This window comes from Monopterus albus, unplaced genomic scaffold (genome assembly GCF_001952655.1).
Source record: "Monopterus albus unplaced genomic scaffold, M_albus_1.0 scaffold296.1, whole genome shotgun sequence".
Lineage (NCBI taxonomy): Eukaryota > Metazoa > Chordata > Actinopteri > Synbranchiformes > Synbranchidae > Monopterus > Monopterus albus.
Window position 1 is genome coordinate 126,707 of NW_018128176.1, and position 22,716 is coordinate 149,422.

The 22,716-nt window shown below is 40.4% G+C and overlaps 2 protein-coding genes across 3 annotated transcripts in view; both read left to right on the forward strand.

Moving 5' to 3' along the window:
- The window catches only part of cd99 (CD99 molecule), a 59,606-nt gene extending 52,185 nt beyond the window's left edge, over window positions 1–7,421 (forward strand). For both annotated transcript variants that reach the window (XM_020623289.1, XM_020623287.1), the window contains 3 exons: window positions 1,340–1,456; window positions 1,590–1,643; window positions 5,004–7,421. In XM_020623289.1, the coding sequence (XP_020478945.1) occupies window positions 1,340–1,456; window positions 1,590–1,643; window positions 5,004–5,032 (200 nt within the window). In that variant the 3' untranslated portion in view covers window positions 5,033–7,421. The remainder of the gene's footprint in view (window positions 1–1,339; window positions 1,457–1,589; window positions 1,644–5,003) is intronic.
- A 10,836-nt stretch (window positions 7,422–18,257) lies between these two features.
- Window positions 18,258–22,716, forward strand: part of LOC109973579 (glycogenin-2-like) — a 6,867-nt gene continuing 2,408 nt past the window's right edge. Inside the window, exons 1-3 of the mRNA XM_020623279.1 lie at window positions 18,258–18,636; window positions 21,062–21,200; window positions 21,282–21,456. Of these exons, the coding sequence (XP_020478935.1) occupies window positions 18,258–18,636; window positions 21,062–21,200; window positions 21,282–21,456 (693 nt within the window). The remainder of the gene's footprint in view (window positions 18,637–21,061; window positions 21,201–21,281; window positions 21,457–22,716) is intronic.

Below are 22,716 nucleotides of genomic sequence, written 5' to 3' on the forward strand. Positions count from 1 at the left end.
GCTGTTTGTCAAACCTGCAGTAGAACACATTCAGGTCGTCTGCTAGTTGACAGTCTTCCTTCCAGACTTAACCTATAGAGCATCCATTAACACAGAGCATCCATAAATCCTATTATTCCAGTGAATCTGTAGTTGTATTATCACCAACGCCAATTCAAGTTCTGTGTGGGTGTAAGAGTGAAGGCAAGTCTCCAGGGTCATCAGGTGGGCGCCCTCTTGCTAAATGGTGTTTCGTTGAGTTGGGTCCATGACACTGAGAAGGCTCAACAGTGTGTTCCAGCATGCCAGAACCACCCCCCTCTTTGTCTGCACCCAACACAACCCTTAGTTATAGCCCCCAACAGACAAGACAGACAAGCCCTAGCTGAAATGCTGTACCAACCCTTCAGGTTTCCTGGATGTGTGTGGGAAGGAAGAACATTGTCCACATGCTTAGCATTTTTAAGCAGAAAGTCATGCTGTAGTCTGGAAAAAAAAATTGGCAATCCAGTAAACGCCCACCTTTGGTACACTGCACTTCACAAGACACACCTCTCATGACTCACTGTTGTTTTAAAGTTGATGCCAGGCAACAGAACAGCAAGGCTTATTATTTATGAAGCCAGTATGAGGTTCATTGACCTTATGTCTCTAGCGTATATTGTGCCCTGCCCTGCCCTGCCCTGCCCCAGAGTTTGGGTGTGTTGAATTTCCACTTTTAATCCAGGTTTTGGGACCTGTTCTATTTTTTTCTTCACTGTTTTCAGACCTTGTTTTACTGCCAATATTTCTGTGTTTGTAAAATCAGTATTTGCTAATGTGCAAAAACTATTTTCTGTATGTAGTTCTTTAAAATGTATTTACAAATTGTTAGATGCTATAGCTACCTACATAGGATGATCAGCTGATAAGTGGACCTAGCTGTACATTTCTTTGCAATTAATTGTAATGGCTGCCCCAGATGACAGCCCAAATCTTGTATTTGCTTTCCCTGTGACTCCAAGATAAGTGTGAAAAATAGTTTGACTGAAATTGTTTATTCTGAGCTCTCTCGGAGGCTAACCAATTCCCCCAACTTTTCATTTGCCCATATCTTTACAACGTGGGTAGTGATAGCAAAATTAGCACTAACTATAGAGTTCCCATACTCAATTTTAGGGGTATGTAGTGTATATTAAGGTTGTCAGCTATGTGTTAAGAGCACTGCTAGCTTAGAAACCTGCTAGCTGCCAGCCTTAGCTCAGCATAATATCCCAATAATACAAAAGTGAAAGCTAATTTTGGGAAGTGTTTAATAATCAAGTAACAAATGAACAATGGATGATGTAACAGTCAGGTATGTGTGTGTTTTGTCCTCCAGAAGCTGGACCTGGGCAGATTGCAGGAATCGTCAGCGCCATAGGAGTCGCACTGGTGGGAGCAGCATCCAGTTACTTTGCTTATCAGAAGAAGAAGCTCTGCTTCAAGCTGCAGGGGGGTCAGTGTCTTTTTTCTTTATTGATCAAAATGCAATATTTTCAGACATATTTAGACAGCAATAGAGTCCCAAATAAGAAGGAAGATTGCAGAAGATGTCAAAGATCAAACTGATAAAAATGTGCATTGTTCAGGTGCAGACCCAGAGAGTGGGAAAGGCCAGCATGGTACACACTCTGATCCTCAAGGTAAGTTTCTTTGGTTATTAAAATGAACTGAAGCATCTTCCACATACTTATTGTAATAAAATGTCATTGTTTACATTTTACAAATGGGTGACAACTGAAGGTAAAAAATCTGCATGTATAGCAGATCAGTGAATCTGTGAGTGTGTTGAACTCTGCTGGAGGGATGAACAGCATTCTTCGAAAACCTTCAAAATCCACTTACATTCCAGAATCTCCCATAGTTGTTCAGCTGGGTTGAATCCATAGAGTGATTCACATCATCAAACGCACTTAGTGATGACCCAGGGGTGCTTTCTGAACCCATTTTCAAAGTCATATATTTTCTTCCTGCCATCTTGATCTGAAGTTGAGTTCAACTGGCCTGCTAAGCTTTTTTATATGAGCATGAAAGGATGATGGTTAGTTGATTGTATTATGCATTGCATCTGTACACAAACATCTCTATTCATTATGTCATTTATTCTGGCTTATACTTAGCTCACTCTGCATTATCACCTAGATGACAAAAGGTGTGTCACTGTATTCATATCCCTTTACTACAGTAAGTAAAAGTAGTAACACCACAATATAAATATACTTTGTCAGAGTCCTACATATAAAACATTTCTTATACCAGGTAAAAGTACAAAATAATAATGATCATGATGAAAATACATAATGTCATTATTACTATTTCATGCCATTTCATTTTATTTATTTAATTTGTTTGACAGAGAGAGAGGTCATTAATCAGCAGAAAACCAAACGAGCCAACAAGGCTAATTTCTATCTGTCATTCCAGGCCAGATATTAAAAGGCAATGAAACAAAACAAGATAACATTAAATAGCATAACATCATAATCAACAAAATCAAAGCCAATATTATAATAAAAAGAGTAATTGGCAAAAATCTAAACTATATATGACACAACTTAGATTATACATAAGAAAATGAAACTACAAATATCAGTTAAGGCAGCAGGCAAAGGCAGGTAGTTAAATAATGTTCAAGTCTGATTGTTAAGCCGTACTTTTATTTGATTAGTGCAATAAGTATTGATTTATTTGATATGCACTAATGACAAAGTCCAAGGTACTGTAATAGAGAATGGTGACTGACTGCTGCTCCGGGATATGCAATTGTCCTAATTTTCCTGCCATCAATATGCGTCAAAAGCATGAAATATTGAAGTACTCACCCATTTCAGTAGTCCCGCACTGAATTCACACTGCTCCCAGTGTATGTTATGGGAGTCATGTGATGCATGTCACATGACGAACTGCGACAAGACATTGCCGGTATGCTGTGCCCTTTACTAGTAAAACACAGTGGAAGTGAGATGTAAGCGCCATGTTCTGTGTGTTTAAAGTCATCAGAACAGCCTATTCCAGGCCAACCAACAATAGAAATGGACAAAAATGTACAAACAATGTACTGGACAAAAATAGTTTTTATGTCAGATCATCGGGAAGAAATCACATTTTTATGTAGCCTATCGTTTTATTGATTTTCCCCGGCTCGTTACAGAGGGAGAAACCAAAACTCGAGCAGCCTATCAGTTGTAACAGATAGCAGTCGAAACAGAAAACAACAGGATTTGTGTGATTTGAACAGCTGACTGTGGACATTGCGCTTCACTAAACATAGCAGAAGAGAAAAAATATAGACACGAAGCATAAAAAAACATGAGGGTTCAACAGGAGATGAGCATCTCACGGATTCACTGTGGACTGACTCACTTAATATGATGGAATTCTATCTGCAGCGTGAGATGTGCGTAGAAAATGCTTCCAGTGTGGATTAGAGGTTATGGTTTGTCTGTTAATATGAGTAGTGGTTCTTTATGTGATAAAAGATTGAAGTGGAGGTGGAGATGTTAGAGATTAAAACACCTTAAAATTTTTCCAGCCTCAAGAATTTTACATTTTGACAGATATGAAAACCATACAGTACTGTTTGGTTTGTGGTCAAGGACTTTGAGTATGTTTATCTAAGTGGTTTCAGTGTACTTTTGTTAGATAATATGGAATGATCATTGCATTTAAATGTAGTATAGCTGCAGTAATCATCATTGAATTTTTAAACAAAATCTCAAATTTGTTACCTGCAGTTTGTGTTATATTTAATTTTACCCATGATTGTTTTAGCCACAGATACATAGCGTCAACAATATTCTGTTATAGCTACAGGAGGTGAAGTTGATTTCAGTTGCTTTATATGCTATTGGGGGGTTTATTCCATAAAAGTGCATAATTTTAAGAGTTATATATGTTGCGTATAAAATTTTAATTGGCAGAGCAGAGTATCTACATCTAAAAAATACATTTTTCCATGTGAAATGTAGTGGGAGTGCAAGTATAAAGCATTAAAAGGAAATTTGTTGAAATACTTAAGAGTAAGTAAACAAATGTTCAAAATGGTATGAAAAATAGAACTGAAATAGTATTTTTTGTCAGAATCATCTATATATCCCCACTTTAACTCAGTTTGAGAGAGCATAGTATCCATGTGGTGCTAAATCCAGAACAAGAGCTGCCTACTGGACCAAGCCAAACCAAAATCTATGTTTAGCCTGACACCTTGTGTTGAACAGCAGGTACTGAACTTGGCCATCTTTGGGCCTTGTTTTCCTTTCAGACTCTTTGCATGTTGTTCTGGGGTAATCTGGACTGTATATGTTGTTTAGTACATTACTGTTTGTGGTCACTGGGGTGCGCCGTTCACACAAGATCTTTCCCTTTTCTCTTTGCTTTATTGCCTATTATCCACAGAGTTGGGGGTGAAGATACAGTATGTATATATGTGTGGTTCTAAAACAGAAAATGATACAACAAACAATTATCAGCTGTACACATGCTGGATATACACATCTAGTAAATATAAATGAGTAGGCCTTACTACACTGACTTACAGTATGTACACAGCATACAGCATATGTAGCTAACATCAACTAGCATAACTTAACATTATATTAACATTTAGACAGTGATATCCACTGTGCTAAGCATGAACAAATAATCTTCTTAAACTACAGTGCTTCCAAGTTTCACTAACAGAAATACTTAAGGTAGTATCTCAATAAAAAACTACTATATTCTGCCGTTACAAAAACAATGATCTAATAAGTCAAAATGGTGGCATCGTATGGCTTAAACAAACTTTAATATAAACTTTAGATATATGTGGCTCTGACAGTGTTAGCTCTACTTACTGGTAGGTACCACACACACAGTGTTAAACAAAGCAGAAACACAAAACAGGTTTGGAACTGCCTGCACAATCAGGAAGCTCCACCTACCTCCTAACTGACTAATAAAGCAATAACAAATTGTAACTGTCCTTTGCCTCACATTCATTGTTTTGTTCCTTTAAATTCCAGTTCTCAGCAACCTGCTCAGGACAAACTAGATGCCCTCTTTTCATGCACAAGACAAGCACAGGAATTTTAATACAACACAGAATGTCATTCAACTTTCAGTCAGCTCTCTTTGGTCCAGAAGATGAGATGGGTTATTCTACAACCTGATTAGTTTAAACCTTAAATACAACTACAGGGTTTGCATTTATGTGCTTTGTGTGTAACTACTGTACACATGAATATGGTGTTTTGTTTTGTTTTCCTTTCTGTCAGATCTGACACTATTGTGATACTATAGTGTGTTACGTTTTACATACATGGGCGGGGTTTAGTGTGACCTTCTAGCAGACCCCCCCCCCTAAAACCGACATCTAAGAAGGATTGAACATACCTTTCATTGTTTTTCAACTCAGTGTTGATGTAGAATACTTTATTTTGCACCTTAAATCTTAAAAGTTTGGTTCACCCAAATTACATAAGTAATAACCATTAAATGCTGGTTCTAATTACATCAGTGCAACAAAGTGATGTCACACATACCGCTCTACTGCTTGCACTTTTCATCACAAATGTGTTCATTCACTCATTAATGCCAACAACGTCTACTTTACTGTTTCTTTTTTAATTGCTGTCAAATCAACTAACACCTCCTTCAGTTTAAATCCTGCCAAGGAACAGGTGGGCTTTAATATGAAATACATGTTTCATGAAGTGTTGAGTTTCATTGACAGTACAGCAGTTAAATAAAACGGCAAAAATGAATGAAAATGTTAAAAGAGAGAGCGGCAAGGTGGTGAGTATGATGTGACTGTTGTACTCATGGAATTAGGGCTATGGGAATGGACATGATGCTCAATTTATCACCAAAACCTGTAAAGGAGGAAATGTCAAGTTTACATCACTGGGAAATTCATTACTAAAACTGGGGAAATTACAACTGTAGAAATTTTAGTGCTTCAAATAAAGGTAAATTCTTTCTGCACTATGAGAGATTATAGAAATTACACATCAATAGCATAACACAAAAGTGTCTGTCTTTGCTGTAATTGACCTATTTCACAATGATGTCAGATAGTAAAGTGGCTAGTTGATAACCATAACGTTAATACAGCGTATTAAAAGATCTTAATCTCATTGATATTTCCTGAATGAATAACTATAGTTGAATTATCTAACCAAGTACATTAGCGGCTGTTAAGCTTTAATGGCCGTTTTTGGCAGATACAGTAACTTAATGTGTGGGTATGCTAACATTACAGTTGTCAATTGAATACCACATCAGATACATCCCATATTAAAACATCTTAACAGTTATGCTCTTAGAAAATGTAGCATTATCAGTCACAACATTACTAAAATAATATTAAATACAATCTGTACATCCTACTCTGTCTTACTGCTGTCATTTTGCCAACAAGCCACCTAAAAGATCCCAGAATGCAACACACTGTTTACTCTCTGATGTCATTATGAAATAGAATAGTTTAATCCAGCAGAAGGAGTTTTTAATCTAAAATGTCGTGAGCATGTGGAGGTTAAGAAACACAAGATTGCGCAGTATATTACATGTAAACGCAACATACCCTATAAGCAGGAGCTTTTTTCTTGTTTCAGTAATATCAGTTCATAGTCTTCTTCTCTCAAAGCTGCACTAATTAATATTTTTATATTAAGAGATTGAATGACTATGTTAAAGGTGTTGCTTGTAGTATTAAACCCACTATTAGTTCAGCATTTTGTTTTCCAGCCCATTATCAAAACTAGCAACTACACTAGTTGTTGAACATAGCGGAGTATTTAGCAGCTGAAGAATGAAATATTTTTCTCAGGTGTTGGTAGGGAAAATGGTTTTATTACTCACCATCTCTTTTTGTTTGCCATTGCATGAAACACTGTCAACCTCAATTCAGACTGCTTTGTGTTATCCAAGTTGATTCACACAGGCTTGCCCATTTATCATCGGTCTATCCAAGTCACAACTGAGCACATCAGGTATCATAAAATTAGAACTATTGCATCAGGAGATTAATGTTACAGAATTGTTATCGTATATCAAAATGACTTGCTTTGAGCTTTTCAATATCAACAATCAGGATCTCTGTTTTGAATGTAATTTGTATTCAAACCTGTCTGTTTTACAAGCATAAGCCTTATCCGTGTATATTAAATCTGATAATTAGATGAATGTTCTTTTATGAGTGGATTTAAAGTGTATGTACGTTTTGAATAAAGTGCTATTGTACAGTTTATGAATGTTTTGTCATTTTGCCATCACCTGCTTTATTAATTACTAATCCTTGTTTAAAATATGTAGCTTTGACAATGTGATGACAGATTGCATCATGTGTTAATATTCTAGGTTTTTCTTACCAAGTACAAGCCTAGAGTATATTTGTTTTTTAAATGGTATTAAACAAGATATGATTGTATCAAACATGATCACAAATGTATCATGTATCTTTTATTACTGTATATGAAGAGAATCAGATAACTGTCTATTTTAGATTTTACATTAGTGGCATATCATGGCATTCAAAACCAGCGTTATATTTTGTGATAACAGCTATTATAATAATAATGGAAAACTGCTGTTTTTGGCTAATTATTTGTGCGGTATAATGTGCATTTTACTCTCAGGTTGTCAGTACACTAAGTTATGGAAGTTAGAATAAAAATTTTATTATTTGGGATGTATACATCTTACACATTGAAATATAAAAACAATTAAAGCAGCTCTAACTTACTTTTGCCCTCTATCGTTTGACTGTTAAGGGTGAAGTGAGTCAAAACGAACTCAAGTGATATCCCCTTCTCTTCTTCCTCCGCTCCTCTTTGCCCCTCCTGCCCTGTTTGTGAAACAATGTCATATATGGCCATGACATCCGGAGACAATTGTAACAACAACAATTGTAAGCAAATTATAAAGAAGAATGCTTTTTCCCAGTAATAGTGATACAGTACAGTACTAATGTTCTGGCCATTATCGCATTGCGTTCAATGCTATATGCTTAACACACATAATAATAATAATAATAATAATAGAAAGAAAGTCACTTTCGGCTTTTCCCATCTAGGGGTCGCCACAGCGAATAGTCACACTGACGACTCGCATGTTGACATTTGGCACGTGTTTTACGCCGGATGCCCTTCCTGACGCAACCCTGACTTGAACTAGGGCCGCAGCGGCGAGAGCGCTGCGCCTTAACCACTAGCCTACCACCTTTATTTGGCCAAGTATGTTACTCACACAAGGAATTTGTTTCTGGTACAGAACAGTACATAATGTTATAAGGTAACCATGAGTTATATTTTAACAACTTCAGACTAAAATACTCCATGGGCTGCTTTGTTATATCTGACAACCGTGTGACCAAAACTGAGCAAAAATTAGCAAACTGAGCAAAATTACTTCATTCGCTAATCCAGGAAAACATGCTGGTTTCCCCTAATTGAACCACAAAACAGTAATGTTGCAGTCAGGTGAAAAGACTCCAAATTACAACCAGAGTAATTCAATACAAAGGTACAAAATTGAAATGCTAACATTAGCTTGCTAATGTCGCTGACATGAACACTTTAGCTAGCTATTTGCATGTCCAGAAGAGGGAAAGCCACATCTGTGTCAAATTTTAGTCCTTTGGATGATTTTAGTGCTCTCCATCTCCAAAATGCCAAATCGATGTTAATCCTGGTTTTAGCTCATTCTCTGTTGCACTGTTTCTGTGCTACAGAAAGCGGGCTCTTGGGCCTAACAGGTCTGCTCCCACCCTAGGTTGTACCTGCACAGAGCGCCTCCATGATCTGTCTGTGAAATGAGCTATACTGGTTTGACAAACACCTTATTATTTGACATTATTTTACTTGATTCATCTGAATTTGGGCTAAATCTTAGTTAATGCAACTTTAATTATTCAGCCCCAGTTTGTGAGGCATTCTGTATGGACTATTTTTGTGAGTGTGTGTATATGCTATGTTCTTGCTGTTTGCTTGTGCTATATCATGTTGTGAAAATATGCAAAAACCTCCACCTCCATGACAACCGAGCAAAAGGCCATTTGCTGAAGAGGACCAATGCAATACATTTGAAAACTTTGGAAAAAGCTACTGAGTTGTAATTGTTTTGTGAAAGTAAAGTAGCCTCTTGGCAGGTAATGAGATGGATTAAATTTGAGTTCAGTGTCTATATAAGTGTCTGTGGAATGATTATTTCCTGCAACACTGACACATGTAAAGTGAAAGTGAACTGGGGCAGCTATGAAGGTCAAGCCACTTACACAATACTTGGCACAACTCACTTTCTGCTAGTTGAATGACCAGCTGAGCAAACAGAGGAGCAGATACAGCACTTGACTGTCCCGTTAAAAACAGTATGAGATGTGACTTCATGGAGCAGCGTCATACATTAATTCATCCTCTCAGTATTTAGAAAAGGTTCCAGTTTTAGGTTCTATCAGATGGTGCAAAGATCTGACTGCCATCCGGACCCTCATGATTCACTATTTCTACAAAGCCTTTTGTAAAGTTGAGCTCATTCCTGATCGTCTGTATAGATAAGTAAAGTTACTGCATTTTCAGAAGATTGAAGACATCAAAAATGTCAGGTAGGTGATTTCATATAAACTATCTTACAAACCCCAACTCCAATGAAGTTGGGATATTGTGTAAAAACAGTACATTGACTTGCAAATTCTTTTTGACCTATATTTAATTGAATACACCACAAGGACAAGGTATTTAATGTTCAAACTGATAAACTTTGTTTTTTGCAATTGTTCACTCATTTTGAATTTGAAGGCAGCTATCGAAGCATCATTCCGGGTAAGTCACTTCATTGTTAAGCACAAGAAGTCCTTCCAAGACAGAGAGATGGTAAAAGAGGCATTCATTGAAGCAGTTGAATCGTTGTTCTGAGACTTTAAAAACAAACCAGAAATATTATCTTCAATCAAAGCTCTCTAGCTATAAGGAAGTACAGTTACACGGTGCAGTGAAGCCATGGCCACGGATTTGACCCAGCAACTTTGGAAGGATATCGCGAACTGTAACAACAGGGGGGTTGTTACTGACTTTGTGGAGTGGTGTGAGAAAAATCACCTGGTCCTGAACACCAGCAAGACAAAAGAGATGGTGATTGGCCCCCGGCGGAAATCACCAGCACTCACGCCTGTGAGCTTGCAGGGCTCAGATATTGAGATTGTGGACACCTTTAAATACCTGGGTGTCCAACTCAACAATAAACTGGATTGGACCAAGAACACAGATTCCCTGTACAGGAAGGGCCAGAGCCTCCTCCACTTGTTGAGGAGACTGAGGTCCTTTGGTGTGCGTGGGGCACTCCTTCAGACATTTTATGATTCTGTGGTGGCATCTGCAGTTTTTTACGCTGTTATGGGTTGGGCAGGAAGTAGCACAGTCAGGGACAGAAAGAGACTCAACAAGCTGGTTGAGAGCTGGTCCTGTCCTGGACTGCTCTCTGGATTCCATCAAGGAGGTGGCAGACAGAAGGATGCTGGTAAAACTAATATCCATCATGCATAACCCCTCCAATCCCCTGCACCAGACAGTGGTGGCTCTGAACAGTTCTTTTAGCATGAGACTGTTACATCCCCATTGTAAGAAGGAGCGTTATGATAGGCCATTACTCCCCACAGCAATCAGACTGTACAACACATCACTGCAGTGATAAGCTAGGTGAAATTATGAGGGACTACGCAATATTCTACTGTGGTGCAATATTTCAGCTCCTGGGTGTGAAATGCATTGTAAATAGGCTCGTGTAATATCTTGTTCCTGATCTCTCTCAAATACTGTACATTGCCCTGCTTTAGGTATTTTTGAGTAGTTGCTCAGAGATCCTTATGGCTGAAACACAGGTTTCTTTCCCCCATTGTGGGATCAGTTGTGTGAGTAATATTCGATTGTTCTTGATTTCCTGGTTGTTTAGTCTCTACTGCTGTTCCTGATTCTCTCCAGTGCTGCTTTGCCCTGTTTTTAGGTGCCTTTGATTTGCTTATTTGTGCTGTGTAAAATGTAACGTTCTGATGACGCTACTTTTATAATCCTTGTGTGTATCGGTTCTAATGCCTTGTTGCCTTTATGTAACTTTTTATTTTAAGACTCAGTGTTCTTTGTTCATACGTACTTACGTATGCATGCGCCGCGCAAGTTACAGCAGCTGTGTCCTCGTTGTGTTCTTTCCCGTGTTTCTATGAAGTTCTGTTCTTATGTGTCTGTTCTTATGGTGGTGTCTGTTCTTATGGTGTTATGTTGGTTGTTCTCTATTGCTGCTGTAACACAGAAATTTCCCCACTGTGGGATCAATAAAGTACCTACCTACCTTTCTCACTGCAATTGGATGAATCTACAGACGTGAGTGAATGAATGAATGACACTTTATTACAGACTCAAGGTCCAGGTTCAGAAACAAATAAAAGCAATAAAAGAACAGTTTAAAACGAAACAATAAAAACAGAAAAATACATAAAAAAACGAGGACAAAAGAACACCCATAAAACTACTGTCCCTTTAAAATGCAGGCATACCAGTGTTTCCAGAGGGCAGAAGTAAAATGCATGTCACTGTGTGCAACATTAGTCAACAATAAAATGAATTTAAAAAATAAATACATTTTTTGAACCATTCAAACAACAAATAAATTTAAAGGTTTCTTAAAACAGCAGAAAATGTACTAATTTGAGATGACACGAACAATTCGCTAGCACTCATTCATCTAGGCTTTTTCAATAATATCTTTAGTGTGTCATTGTAAGCCATTGACAGTTTCCGAAGACTGCCCTTTTTATAATTACACCACAGATGGGCAGTGTACAAGGAAGCACAATAAGCTTTAAACAAAGCCAATTTTACTCCCACTGAGCATGCACCAAATTTGCATGCCAGTATACAGTATTAGCTTGTACGTACAACATGCGGCACTGTCGATATATATCCCTGTCATCAGACAAACAATCATTAATGACATGACCCAAATACTTAACTTCATTGCACACAGTTAAAATATTATCAGATAACTTAAAAGAAGGAAATGCAAGGGACCTGTCCTTGTTTGTACTGCATATCATAATGACACTTTTAACAGCATTGTACTTGACCGTGATGTTACCCAAACACTGAGCACATGTTCAAAAGCTGCTGAAGACCTGTTGAGCTGGGACTAAAAATCACAAGGTCGTCTGCATACATTAAATGATTCACAACTTTGTCACCGTCCATACATCTCATTCTGCACATATTTAATTCTTTAGACAGATCATTCATGTAAAAATTAAACAAAATTGGGGAAAGCAGACTACCATGTCTTACGCCGTTACCGGGCTGAAAAGGTGCAGATATAAAATTATCCCATCTAACAGACATAGTCTGGTTGGCATACTGTGGAATATTGAGCTGTTTGGGTTAATATGTAACTGAGGTATTAGTACTATTTTCTCCAGGACATTGTTTTCAGATACAAATGTATTTACAGGAATAGTCTTCATGTACAGTCTTCACCTAGTTACAGTGTGTGCTCACTTAATCATAAGATGCACTTTGTTCTAAGGAGTTGCACTTGGTACGGCTCTGATCCAGGGGAGTTATCTTTGGAAAAAGTAAATTATTAAATTCCAGCTGCATAATGAAGGAATGTGTAGGGGTGGGGGAATAGAATATAACATGCAGTCTTGTTAACTTCACGTAGGATCATTTGCTTTGCTGCTTGCTGTATGATCTCCAGATATATCTGCAATAAAGGTAATAGTGCACTTTGATATTTGGTGTGTGACTGAAATTCTTTCCACTATCTGGACTCGAGAGAAGTCTGGGACTTCACAGTACCAATATGACAAACATCTCACAATATATTTAGGTACTTGGGTGTCACACAGTTTCTGGAATAATTTCCTATGATTCACTCGGTCAAAAACTTTGGAGGCATCTAAGAAGCACATGAATACAGAGGAGTTTTTACTTTTATATTTACTGAATAATTCCGTTAGGGCAAATATACAGTATTGTTCAAAATAATAGCAGTACAATGTGACTAACCAGAATAATCCAGGTTTTTAGTATATTTTTTATTGCTACATGGCAAACAAGTTACCAGTAGGTGCAGTAGATTCTCAGAAAGCAAACAAGACCCAGCATTCATGATATGCACGCTCTTAAGGCTGTGCAATTGGGCAATTAGTTGAAAGGGGTGTGTTAAAAAAATAGCAGTGTGGCATTCAATCAGTGAGGTCATCAATTTTGTGAAATAACAGGTGTGAATCAGGTGGCCCCTATTTAAGGATGAAGCCAGCACTTGTTGAACATGCATTTGAAAGCCTGAGGAAAATGGGTCGTTCAAGACATTGTTCAGAAGAACAGCGTACTTTGATTAAAAAGTTGATTGGAGAGGGGAAAACCTATAAAGAGGTGCAAAAAATTATAGGCTGTTCAGCTAAAATGATCTCCAATGCCTTAAAATGGAGAGCAAAACCAGAGAGACGTGGAAGAAAACGGAAGACAACCATCAAAATGGATCGAAGAATAACCAGAATGGCAAAGGCCCAGCCAATGATCAGCTCCAGGATGATCAAAGACAGTCTGGAGTTACCTGTAAGTACTGTGACAGTTAGAAGACGTCTGTGTGAAGCTAATCTATTTTCAAGAATCCCCCGCAAAGTCCCTCTGTTAAAAAAAAGGCACGTGCAGAAGAGGTTACAATTTGCCAAAGAACACATCAACTGGCCTAAAGAGAAATGGAGGAACATTTTGTGGACTGATGAGAGTAAAATTGTTCTTTTTGGGTCCAAGGGCCACAGACAGTTTGTGAGATGACCCCCAAACTCTGAATTCAAGCCACAGTACACAGTGAAGACAGTGAAGCATGGTGGTGCAAGCATCATGATATGGGCATGTTTCTCCTACTATGGTGTTGGGCCTATTTATCGCATACCAGGGATCATGGATCAGTTTGCATATGTCAAAATACTTGAAGAGGTCATGTTGCCTTATGCTGAAGAGGACATGCCCTTGAAATGGTTGTTTCAACAAGACAATGACCCCAAACACACTAGTAAACGAGCAAAGTCTTGGTTCCAAACCAACAAAATTAATGTTATGGAGTGGCCAGCCCAATCCCCGGACCTTAATCCAATCGAGAACTTGTGGGGTGATATCAAAAATGCTGTTTCTGAAGCAAAACCAAGAAATGTAAATGAATTGTGGAATGTTGTTAAAGAATCATGGAGTGGAATAACAGCTGAAAGGTGCCACAAGTTGGTTGACTCCATGCCACACAGATGTGAAGCAGTTATAACAAACTGTGGTCATACAACTAAATATTAGTTTAGTGATTCACAGGATTGCTAAATCCTAGAAACAAAAACGTTTGTACAACATAGTTTTGTGTTTGTACAGTCAACGGCAGACACTGCTATTTTTTTGAACACACCCCTTTCAACTAATTGCCCAATTGCACAGCCTTAAGAGCGTGCATATCATGAATGCTGGGTCTTGTTTGCTTTCTGAGAATCTACTGCACCTACTGGTAACTTGTTTGCCATGTAGCAATAAAAAATATACTAAAAACCTGGATTATTCTGGTTAGTCACATTGTACTGCTATTATTTTGAACAATACTGTACATGTCCGTGCCATGGCTAGTTTTAAACCCAAATTGGTTTGCAGTAGAGCTAATAAGATTCTGAAACCTATTCAAAAGAAGTTCTTCAGCAACTTTTGAAAGAATATTAGCATGTGCAATAGGTCTATAATTCTCGGAGCTGCCCACCTACCCTGCTTTATCCTTTACCATAGGAACCAACAGTACTGACATCAAAGAGTCAGGCAGAACAGCCCAGACACAGCCCAGTTGTGCATTTTTATTGGGATGGTGTTTCACAATATGACTGCAAAAGAGGAGCTGTTAACAGTACTGCCCATGAAAGAACACATGGGAGGAGAGGACATTTTTCAGTCGTTCAAAAACTTTATTGCGAAAACCCAGCTCCCAGTGTGCAAATTGGTGTCCATCACCACGGACGCAGCGCCTGCAATGGTTGGCTGCTCAAATGGATTTATTGCCAAGTGCAGGGAGGACGATGCTTTCCCAGACTTCCTCAATTACCACTGCATAATACACTAACAAGCGTTATGTGCAAAAATGCTCAACATGAAAGAGATAATGGATGTGGCAATGAGGATTGCCTGTTCTATTCGCGCCAGATCTCTTCAAAGATGGCTATTTCATGTGCATCTGGAGAAGGCTGACTGCAACCACTCGGAGTTGTTGCTACACACTGACGTGAGATGGCTTAGTCGAGAGAAATTCCTGCAAAGATTTTGAGAGCTCTGTCTGGAGATTAAGGAGTTTATTTGTGTAGCTAAACATGCAGAATACAACCAACTAAATGACAATCAGTGGCTGCTAGACTTAACATTTTTAACCAAGATGACCAACATGTTGAATAACCTTAATGTAGAGCTACAAGGAAAAGACAAAACCGTAATCAATATGATCAGCTCAGTTAATGCTTTCAAACGGAAAATGCAAACTTCCAGAACCTCGCATCAGAGCTGGAGATGCAAGGCAAGGCATGTGTGCAATTTGACAGTGCATGCTACACAGAGCAGATTGAGAACTGTCTGTCAGAGTTTGACAAACACTTTCAAGACTTTGTTTTACTGGAGCCAGTCGCTACATTCATGTGCTACCCTTTTTGGGAAAATGCTGAGGTTGATTCACATCAGAAATTGCAACACATTCAGCTTAAGTCCAGGGCTCATGGACAGTTCTGGAACTTACAGAGGAAAAGTACATGAGGAAATGTGCTACCTCCTTGACTGCATTATTCAGCTCCACTTATTTATGCGAGTCAGCCTTTTCCCACATGAAGATTATTAAGTCCAAATACCATTCCACCTTGACTGATGATCGATTGGAAGTGTGCTTGAGGCTGACTATCAGCAGCTACTGTCTGGACTATGCATGCCTGGCTGATTCCATTCAGTGCAAGTCATCAGAGTGAGGTAATGACAAAAAATGTACAGTTATGTTGTGCAATATAAATAAATATATGTTTTGCATTTTTATAGTGGGTAGATCATTTTGACTTGGTCATTTTATAAGTAGCTCGCATACTGAAAAATCGTGTACACCCCTGTAGTAGAGTGTGGAGCAGCCATTTGTGGTTTCAACAGATCATAAAAACCTAGCCCACCTTCAGTCTGCTAAGAGACTCAACCCAAGGAAAGGCTGCTGGGCCCTCTTTTTTGGCTCATTCCGGTTTACCCTTGCTTATCACCCCGGAGCATGTAACAAGAAGCCAGATGCTCTCTCCCATCAGTTCAGTCCCTCCATCGACACAGAAACCCCAGACACCATCTTACTGTCATCCTGTGTTGTGGCTGCAGTTTCATGGGAGATTGAGGAAACTATCAGAACAGCTCAACAGACTCACCGAGACCCAGGGGACGGACCACTGGACCAGCTTTTTGTACCTAATCCAGTCCAATCCCAGGTCCTACAGTGGGCACTCTCATTGTGCATGCCACCCTGGAATCCACTGCACCACATCATTGCTCAAGCGACATTTCTGGTGGCCCACCTTGGATAAAGACACCAGAGAATTTGTCCAAGCTTGTACTGTATGTGCCCAATCCAAAAACTCCCACCAGCGACCTGCCATCCCTTGCCCATACCTAGCCGCCCTTGGTCCCATATAGCAGTTGATTTTGTAACAGGGCTGCCCCCGTCTCATGGTCACACCATCATCCTCACTATCATAGACCGGTTCTCCAAAGCTGCCCACTTTGTTGCCCTGCCTCAACTACCCTCAGCCCATGAAACCACTGAGCTCCTGGTCCAACATGTGTTCCGCCTCCACAGCATTACATCTGACATTGTCTCTGATTGCAGACCACAGTTCATATCTCAGGTATGGTCAGCCTTCTGTTCTGCTATTGGGGCAAAATCCATCTTCTGGCTTTCACCCACAGACAAATGGGCAAGTAGAGAGGCTCAATCAAGAGTTAAAGAACGCGCTCTGCTACATCACAGGAACCAAGCGCAGTTCATGGAGCATTCTGCTACCATGGATAGAATACTCTCACAACTCACTCACCTGCTCAGCCTCTGGACTGTCCCCCTTTGAGGCCTCCCTGGGATATCAACCACCATTACTGGCAGAGGAGGAAACAGACATGGCAGTCCCGTCCATTCAGGCCCATATCTGCCGCTGCCAACAAGTGTATAAGGAGACTGTGGCCACCCTTACCTGCACATCAGAACAAAACCACCACCTATCTGCCAGCCGTTGATGGGCTGCACCAACTTACGTGGCAGGACAGAAAATCTGGTTATCGTATGAACACATTTCCTCTGAAAGAAGCTCCTCGTAAGTTGGCACCACATTACCTGGGGCCCTTTGTCATATCTGAAGTCATTCATCCCATAGCAGTCTGCCTCTGGCTATCTCGGTTCACCCGGTTTTTCATGTATCCCAAATCAAACCGGTTTCCTCCAGCCCTCTTTGCTCTCTGCCCTCACTCCCTCCTCCTGCTATCGAGGTAGAAGGGGGCCCAGCATACTCCATCCGGCACATCTTGGATCCTGGATCCCTCGCTCCCACATCTTGGACCCAAACATGGTTGTCACATCCTTATTCACTTGCATCCCCACCACAGAGGCTGTCAGGGCAGTGAAGAAGAGACTGCTGAAGGATGACACACTAAACAACAGGACTAGCCTCACCCCAGACCATGTATGCACTCTGCTGGAACTCTGTTTAAACACTACCTACTTCCAGTTTAGGGGGCACTTCTAAACTGGAAGCTTCTAAGCTATGGGCTCCCCAGTGTCTCCTATAGTTGCCAACCTGTACATGGAAGAGAAAGCCCTGGCTTCCTTCACTGGCACCGCTCCCAGCCACTGGTTCCGCTACGTGGATGACACATGGGTTAAAATCAGGACCCAGGAGGTAGAAGCTTTCACCAAGTCTTCTGTGGAAGACAACATCAAATTCACTCATGAGGACGCCAGAGATGACTGTCTGGCCTTTCTGGATTGTGCAGTGTTCCACAGTCACCCTATCAAGCTGGATGGATCGCCTTGAGTGCCATGGGTGCCTTGTCACCTCCTGCTTCTCTTGCTCTCCTCTCTTTCTCTCTCTCTCTCTCTACAGACACACTCCCAGCAGAGCTCGCAGCTAATGTGAATCAGCTGATTACAGGACCAAGTATTTAGGAGCTGCTCAGACATGCAGACGTTGCCAGTTCGTTTCAACCCCTACCATGAAGAAGCTACTATCTTCTATTCAACTCATATCCAAGTCGTCCTTTGTCTCCTGGGCTGCATCTCAGCTAGCTCGAGCCTCTCAGCTACGCTACCTCTGTAGCGGCTCTCCTGCATCGACACCATCCTGCCTGGGCCTCTCCAGCCACACCTCAGCAGCAACCTCCAGCCTAACCCTGCACTTCGTGAGTCTAACACCTATTCTGCTAACCCTCACTCTGTCTTGTGCTCACTCCCCGGGACTAGAGTTTGGCCGTTCTGCCTCTACTGCCAGGGTAACGACCAGTGAGAGTAACAGAGCAGAACGGATCGAGGCCCAATCTTCTGCCTTCATCAGCCTGGGTCGAAGCAAGCACCTCATCTTCCCACCATCTATCTGTTGAATCTCTGAACTGTAATAAACCACCATAACCTGAGTCAATACACTGCTCTCTGGGTCCAGCCTATTTTTTCCTCTCTCACTGCTTGGCGAGAGAGTAGCCAACCCTAATGTTGTTTCCCTGTGGAATGTTTCAAACAGGTGTTTTTTGAGGATTCCTCAACTTTCCCAGATTTTTGTTGCACCTGTCCCAGCTCTTTTGGAACATGTTGCATGTTCAAAATGAGTGAATATTTGCAAAAACCAAGAATGTTTATCAGTTTGAACATTAAATATCTTGTCCTTGTGTGTTCAATTAAATATGGGTCAAAAAGGATTTGCAAGTCAATGTATTATGTTTTTATTTACATTTTACACAATGTCCCAACTTCACTGGAGCTGGGGTTTGTATATGACAGATAATATTACTGAGCTCTGTGGAGGAGAAAAATTCATATCTGACTGACCTTCTCTAAGCAGGTTAAATAAGTGTAATAAATAAAAGATGAGCTTCCCAAAATTACCTCACTATTTCAGCTCTGAACCATGAGAGCAAAATTATGATCCACACACTGTAGTGACCCTGTCTAAAATTAGAACAGACTCCATGCTCCTCCATACTACCATGCTCATGTACCAGTTAAAATGTAACACTACACACATCCCAGAGATGGTTGCAGACAAAAGGTTACATGCCTCTGTAGCTGACCGCAGGCCAGGAACATAAAGTTGTGACACATCTGTCATGACTGCACGCCTAATCATCTGCATGATTGTACAGATTGTGCAGTCTTAATAAAAGCATAAAAAAAAACATTAGTTAACTTTTGTGTGACTGTTTTATTATAGAATGGACTTGAAAGATAAGCTCCACAATAACTGTTATTGTAAACCTTATATATTGATTGTCTGGAGACAAATTTCACATTTGTGGACGTTCAGCAGAAATGCTTTGTGCTGGCTAAAATAATCTCAGGGTTAATTACATATTTACAATGTCTATTTTTATAACCAAAATATATTTTTGTAGGACACTTCCTGGGGAAATTATTATGGATGTACTGTAAGCTATATAAATTGTATTAAACTGTACTTTATGTAAATTGCTAAACCATTTTAGGAAGTGTGTGAATGACCTTACAGCTTGGTATCACAGTATGCCCAGTCTTTGAAGAATGAGTGTGATTGGCTGGTGGTGAGGCAGAGAGAGCAGCCTGACGGGTTTATTTTGGAGCCTCATTTGTCTGTGCCAAAAGTTTTGAAAGCTTACAAAGCAGGTTTTGAGCACTATTCAGTTTGCAAATCACAATTTGAGACAATGCTGGCACAGAGCAGAAACAGATTTGAGAGTGAGGGCAGAGTCATAAGTGTAACCAATGATTTGAGCCAACAGCAGCAATTCTTCCTTGCTCTGTGGTTTTTGCAGCCTCAACTGCTTTGGCAAGGATGTACTTCTATAAAAATACAACATCAAACACAGACAAGTGCATAAGACATTTTATTTGTTTATTGAGCTCCAGTCCACCACTTAATATATTCATTCAGGTATATTTTTGGCAACACATCAAGCTTGCTAACTCATTTAAGATGGCACCAAGCAAACAGTTGAATGCAAAGAGAAAGGAGTACAAACAGTACATTTAATCAATCTTTCCCTGGTTATGGGGGCACATATTAGTAGTAATTTGCAGCAGTATTTGATTTCTTGTATATATTTTATGTAAAATTTAATTAAAATTTGATTTTTACAAAACTTCATAATAAATGACAAGCAATTTTCTGATGCAGTTTTTCACTTACTGTACAAAAAAAAAACAAAAAAACTAAACCATGTGTGGTTGTTAGGGAACGATGTGAATTAATGGATTATAGTAGAGAAATGAACATTTAATTCATGGGCATGTCACTGGTGGACATTCCTGCAGTCAGCATGTCAATTGCACGCTCCCTCAAAACTTGCAAAATCTGGCATTGTGCTGTGTGATAAAACTGCACATTTTAGAGTGGCCTTTTATTCTGGCCAGCCTAAGGCACACCTGTGCAATAATCATGCTGTCTAATCAGCATGTTGATATGCAAAGGCGAAGTGCTCACTAACATAGATTTAGACAGATTTGTGAACAATATGAGAAAATAGGACTTTTGTGTACGTAGAACAAGTCATAGATCTTTGAGTTCAGCTCATGAAAAATGGGGGCAAACACAAAAGTGTTGCGTTTATAATTTTGTCCGGTGTATATGTATCTACACACTCCTACTATATTCTATTACATATTACATTTCAACCTGGAACTTGTTTGTTTTTAACCACTACACATGACTTCAAAACCAAGGTACATACCAAACCGTGATTTTTGTGTACTGCTGCATAACTATTTGTAACAAGGTAAACTTAATCGAATCAGTCTTGACTCAGTAAAACCCTGTCACCTGGTCTTTCTGTAGCAGGTGAAGCCTTTGTCACAATGGCCACCACAGACTCCTATTGCATGGGAGCTACAGTGGTGGCCAGGAGCTTACAGCGGCACGGGATGACTCGCAACATTGTTGTCATGGTTACACCAAATGTCTCTCAACAGTCAAGGTGGGTCCTAAATTTGTTCCAAGAGTGGTGTTTGTGTATTCTTTATGCTGTATATTCACCAGTTGAATCCTTGCCCAACAGGCTTGCTCTGGAGAGTGTGTTTGATGAGGTCATTGTGGTGAATGTAATGGACAGTGAGGACCATCTCCACCTGTCCCTGCTGGGACGTCCTGAGCTTGGCATCACCTTTACTAAGATTCACTGCTGGACTTTGACCCAGTACAGCAAGTGTGTCTTTTTGGATGCTGACACACTTGTAAGTCCACTGACCATAGAGTATTGCCTGGATTATGTGAAGTCATGTTGAATATTTGTGTGATTATTTCATATTATTTGCATGGCATAGGCTTTTGGAACAGCAGATCTTGGTGAAAATTGGTGAAGTCTGTGTCAGGAATGGCACGTGAAGCTGCCGATAATGTCGTGGTGAACTCAATTCAATTGCCAGACGAGGATACATAAAACAAAACCGTCTCTTTAATAAGAGCACAGACAAACAAAAAAAACGATACAAGACATGGTGTAAATACAAAATGCACTTACAGGTTGATTTATACTACAGTCCAGGGTCAGAGCCAGCAAACACATACATCAAAGGGATCCAAACGGGATGTCAGAAAGGAGAGGCCGATAATTCATACACAGTAGGCAGTCTGAAGCAAGAGGGCAAGGCAGAACAGAATTGTCAAAGTACACAATCCGGGTCAGAACAGGAAATACCAAAAACCAAAAGCGCTGGAGAGTCAGAGCTGGAGTCTAGAACAATCTGGCAGCATCCCGGTGGGAGGACGCTGGCTAAATAGGGGTGAAAACAGGTGCAAACACTCAGGAGCAGGTGAAACTAATGTGAGTGATGACTAAAGTAAAATGGACTGTGGTGAAAACAAAAACAGGAAGCAATGTCAAAATAAAAGCACGAGAATGGAAACAGGTGCGACTGAATCATGACAGTCTGCCAGTGAAATGACTTATAGCTCTTAATAAAACTTAAGTAATAAGACACTTCATACCCGGCCCCGGATAAGCGGAAGAAAATGGATGGATGGATGGACACTTCATAAAAGAGAAAGGAAAGGCCAGCAGCCCATCAGCGGCCGCCTCAGCCAGCATCACGCCGGCTGCAGCTGCCTCAGCCAGTTTCAGAGATGCAGTCTCCACAGGCCCTCCGGCCTGGGCACGGTGGTGTACCTGCCGACACCCCCTTGGTGCCTGTCTCTGTCCCTGTCCCTGTGTCTGTTCCTGATCTGGTTCCAGGTCCTGTTTCGGAGCGGGTCGGCCTGTGCACCGATGCCGCCTTGGTTCCAGTGCCTGCATCTGCGCCTGACCAGCAGCTCCAGCAGCAGCAGCGTCTGCCGGTTCCCCAGCTGGAAAACGGTGACGTCCCCTCTGATGCCAGGAGGCCCGGGAGTGCCGATAACGGTGTCCCCGCCAGGGCCCGGAGCAATCAGTGTGCCGACGGTGAACCACCAGCCAGGGCCTTTGCTGCAGCTCCTGCTCCTGAGCTGGTCGGCCGGCC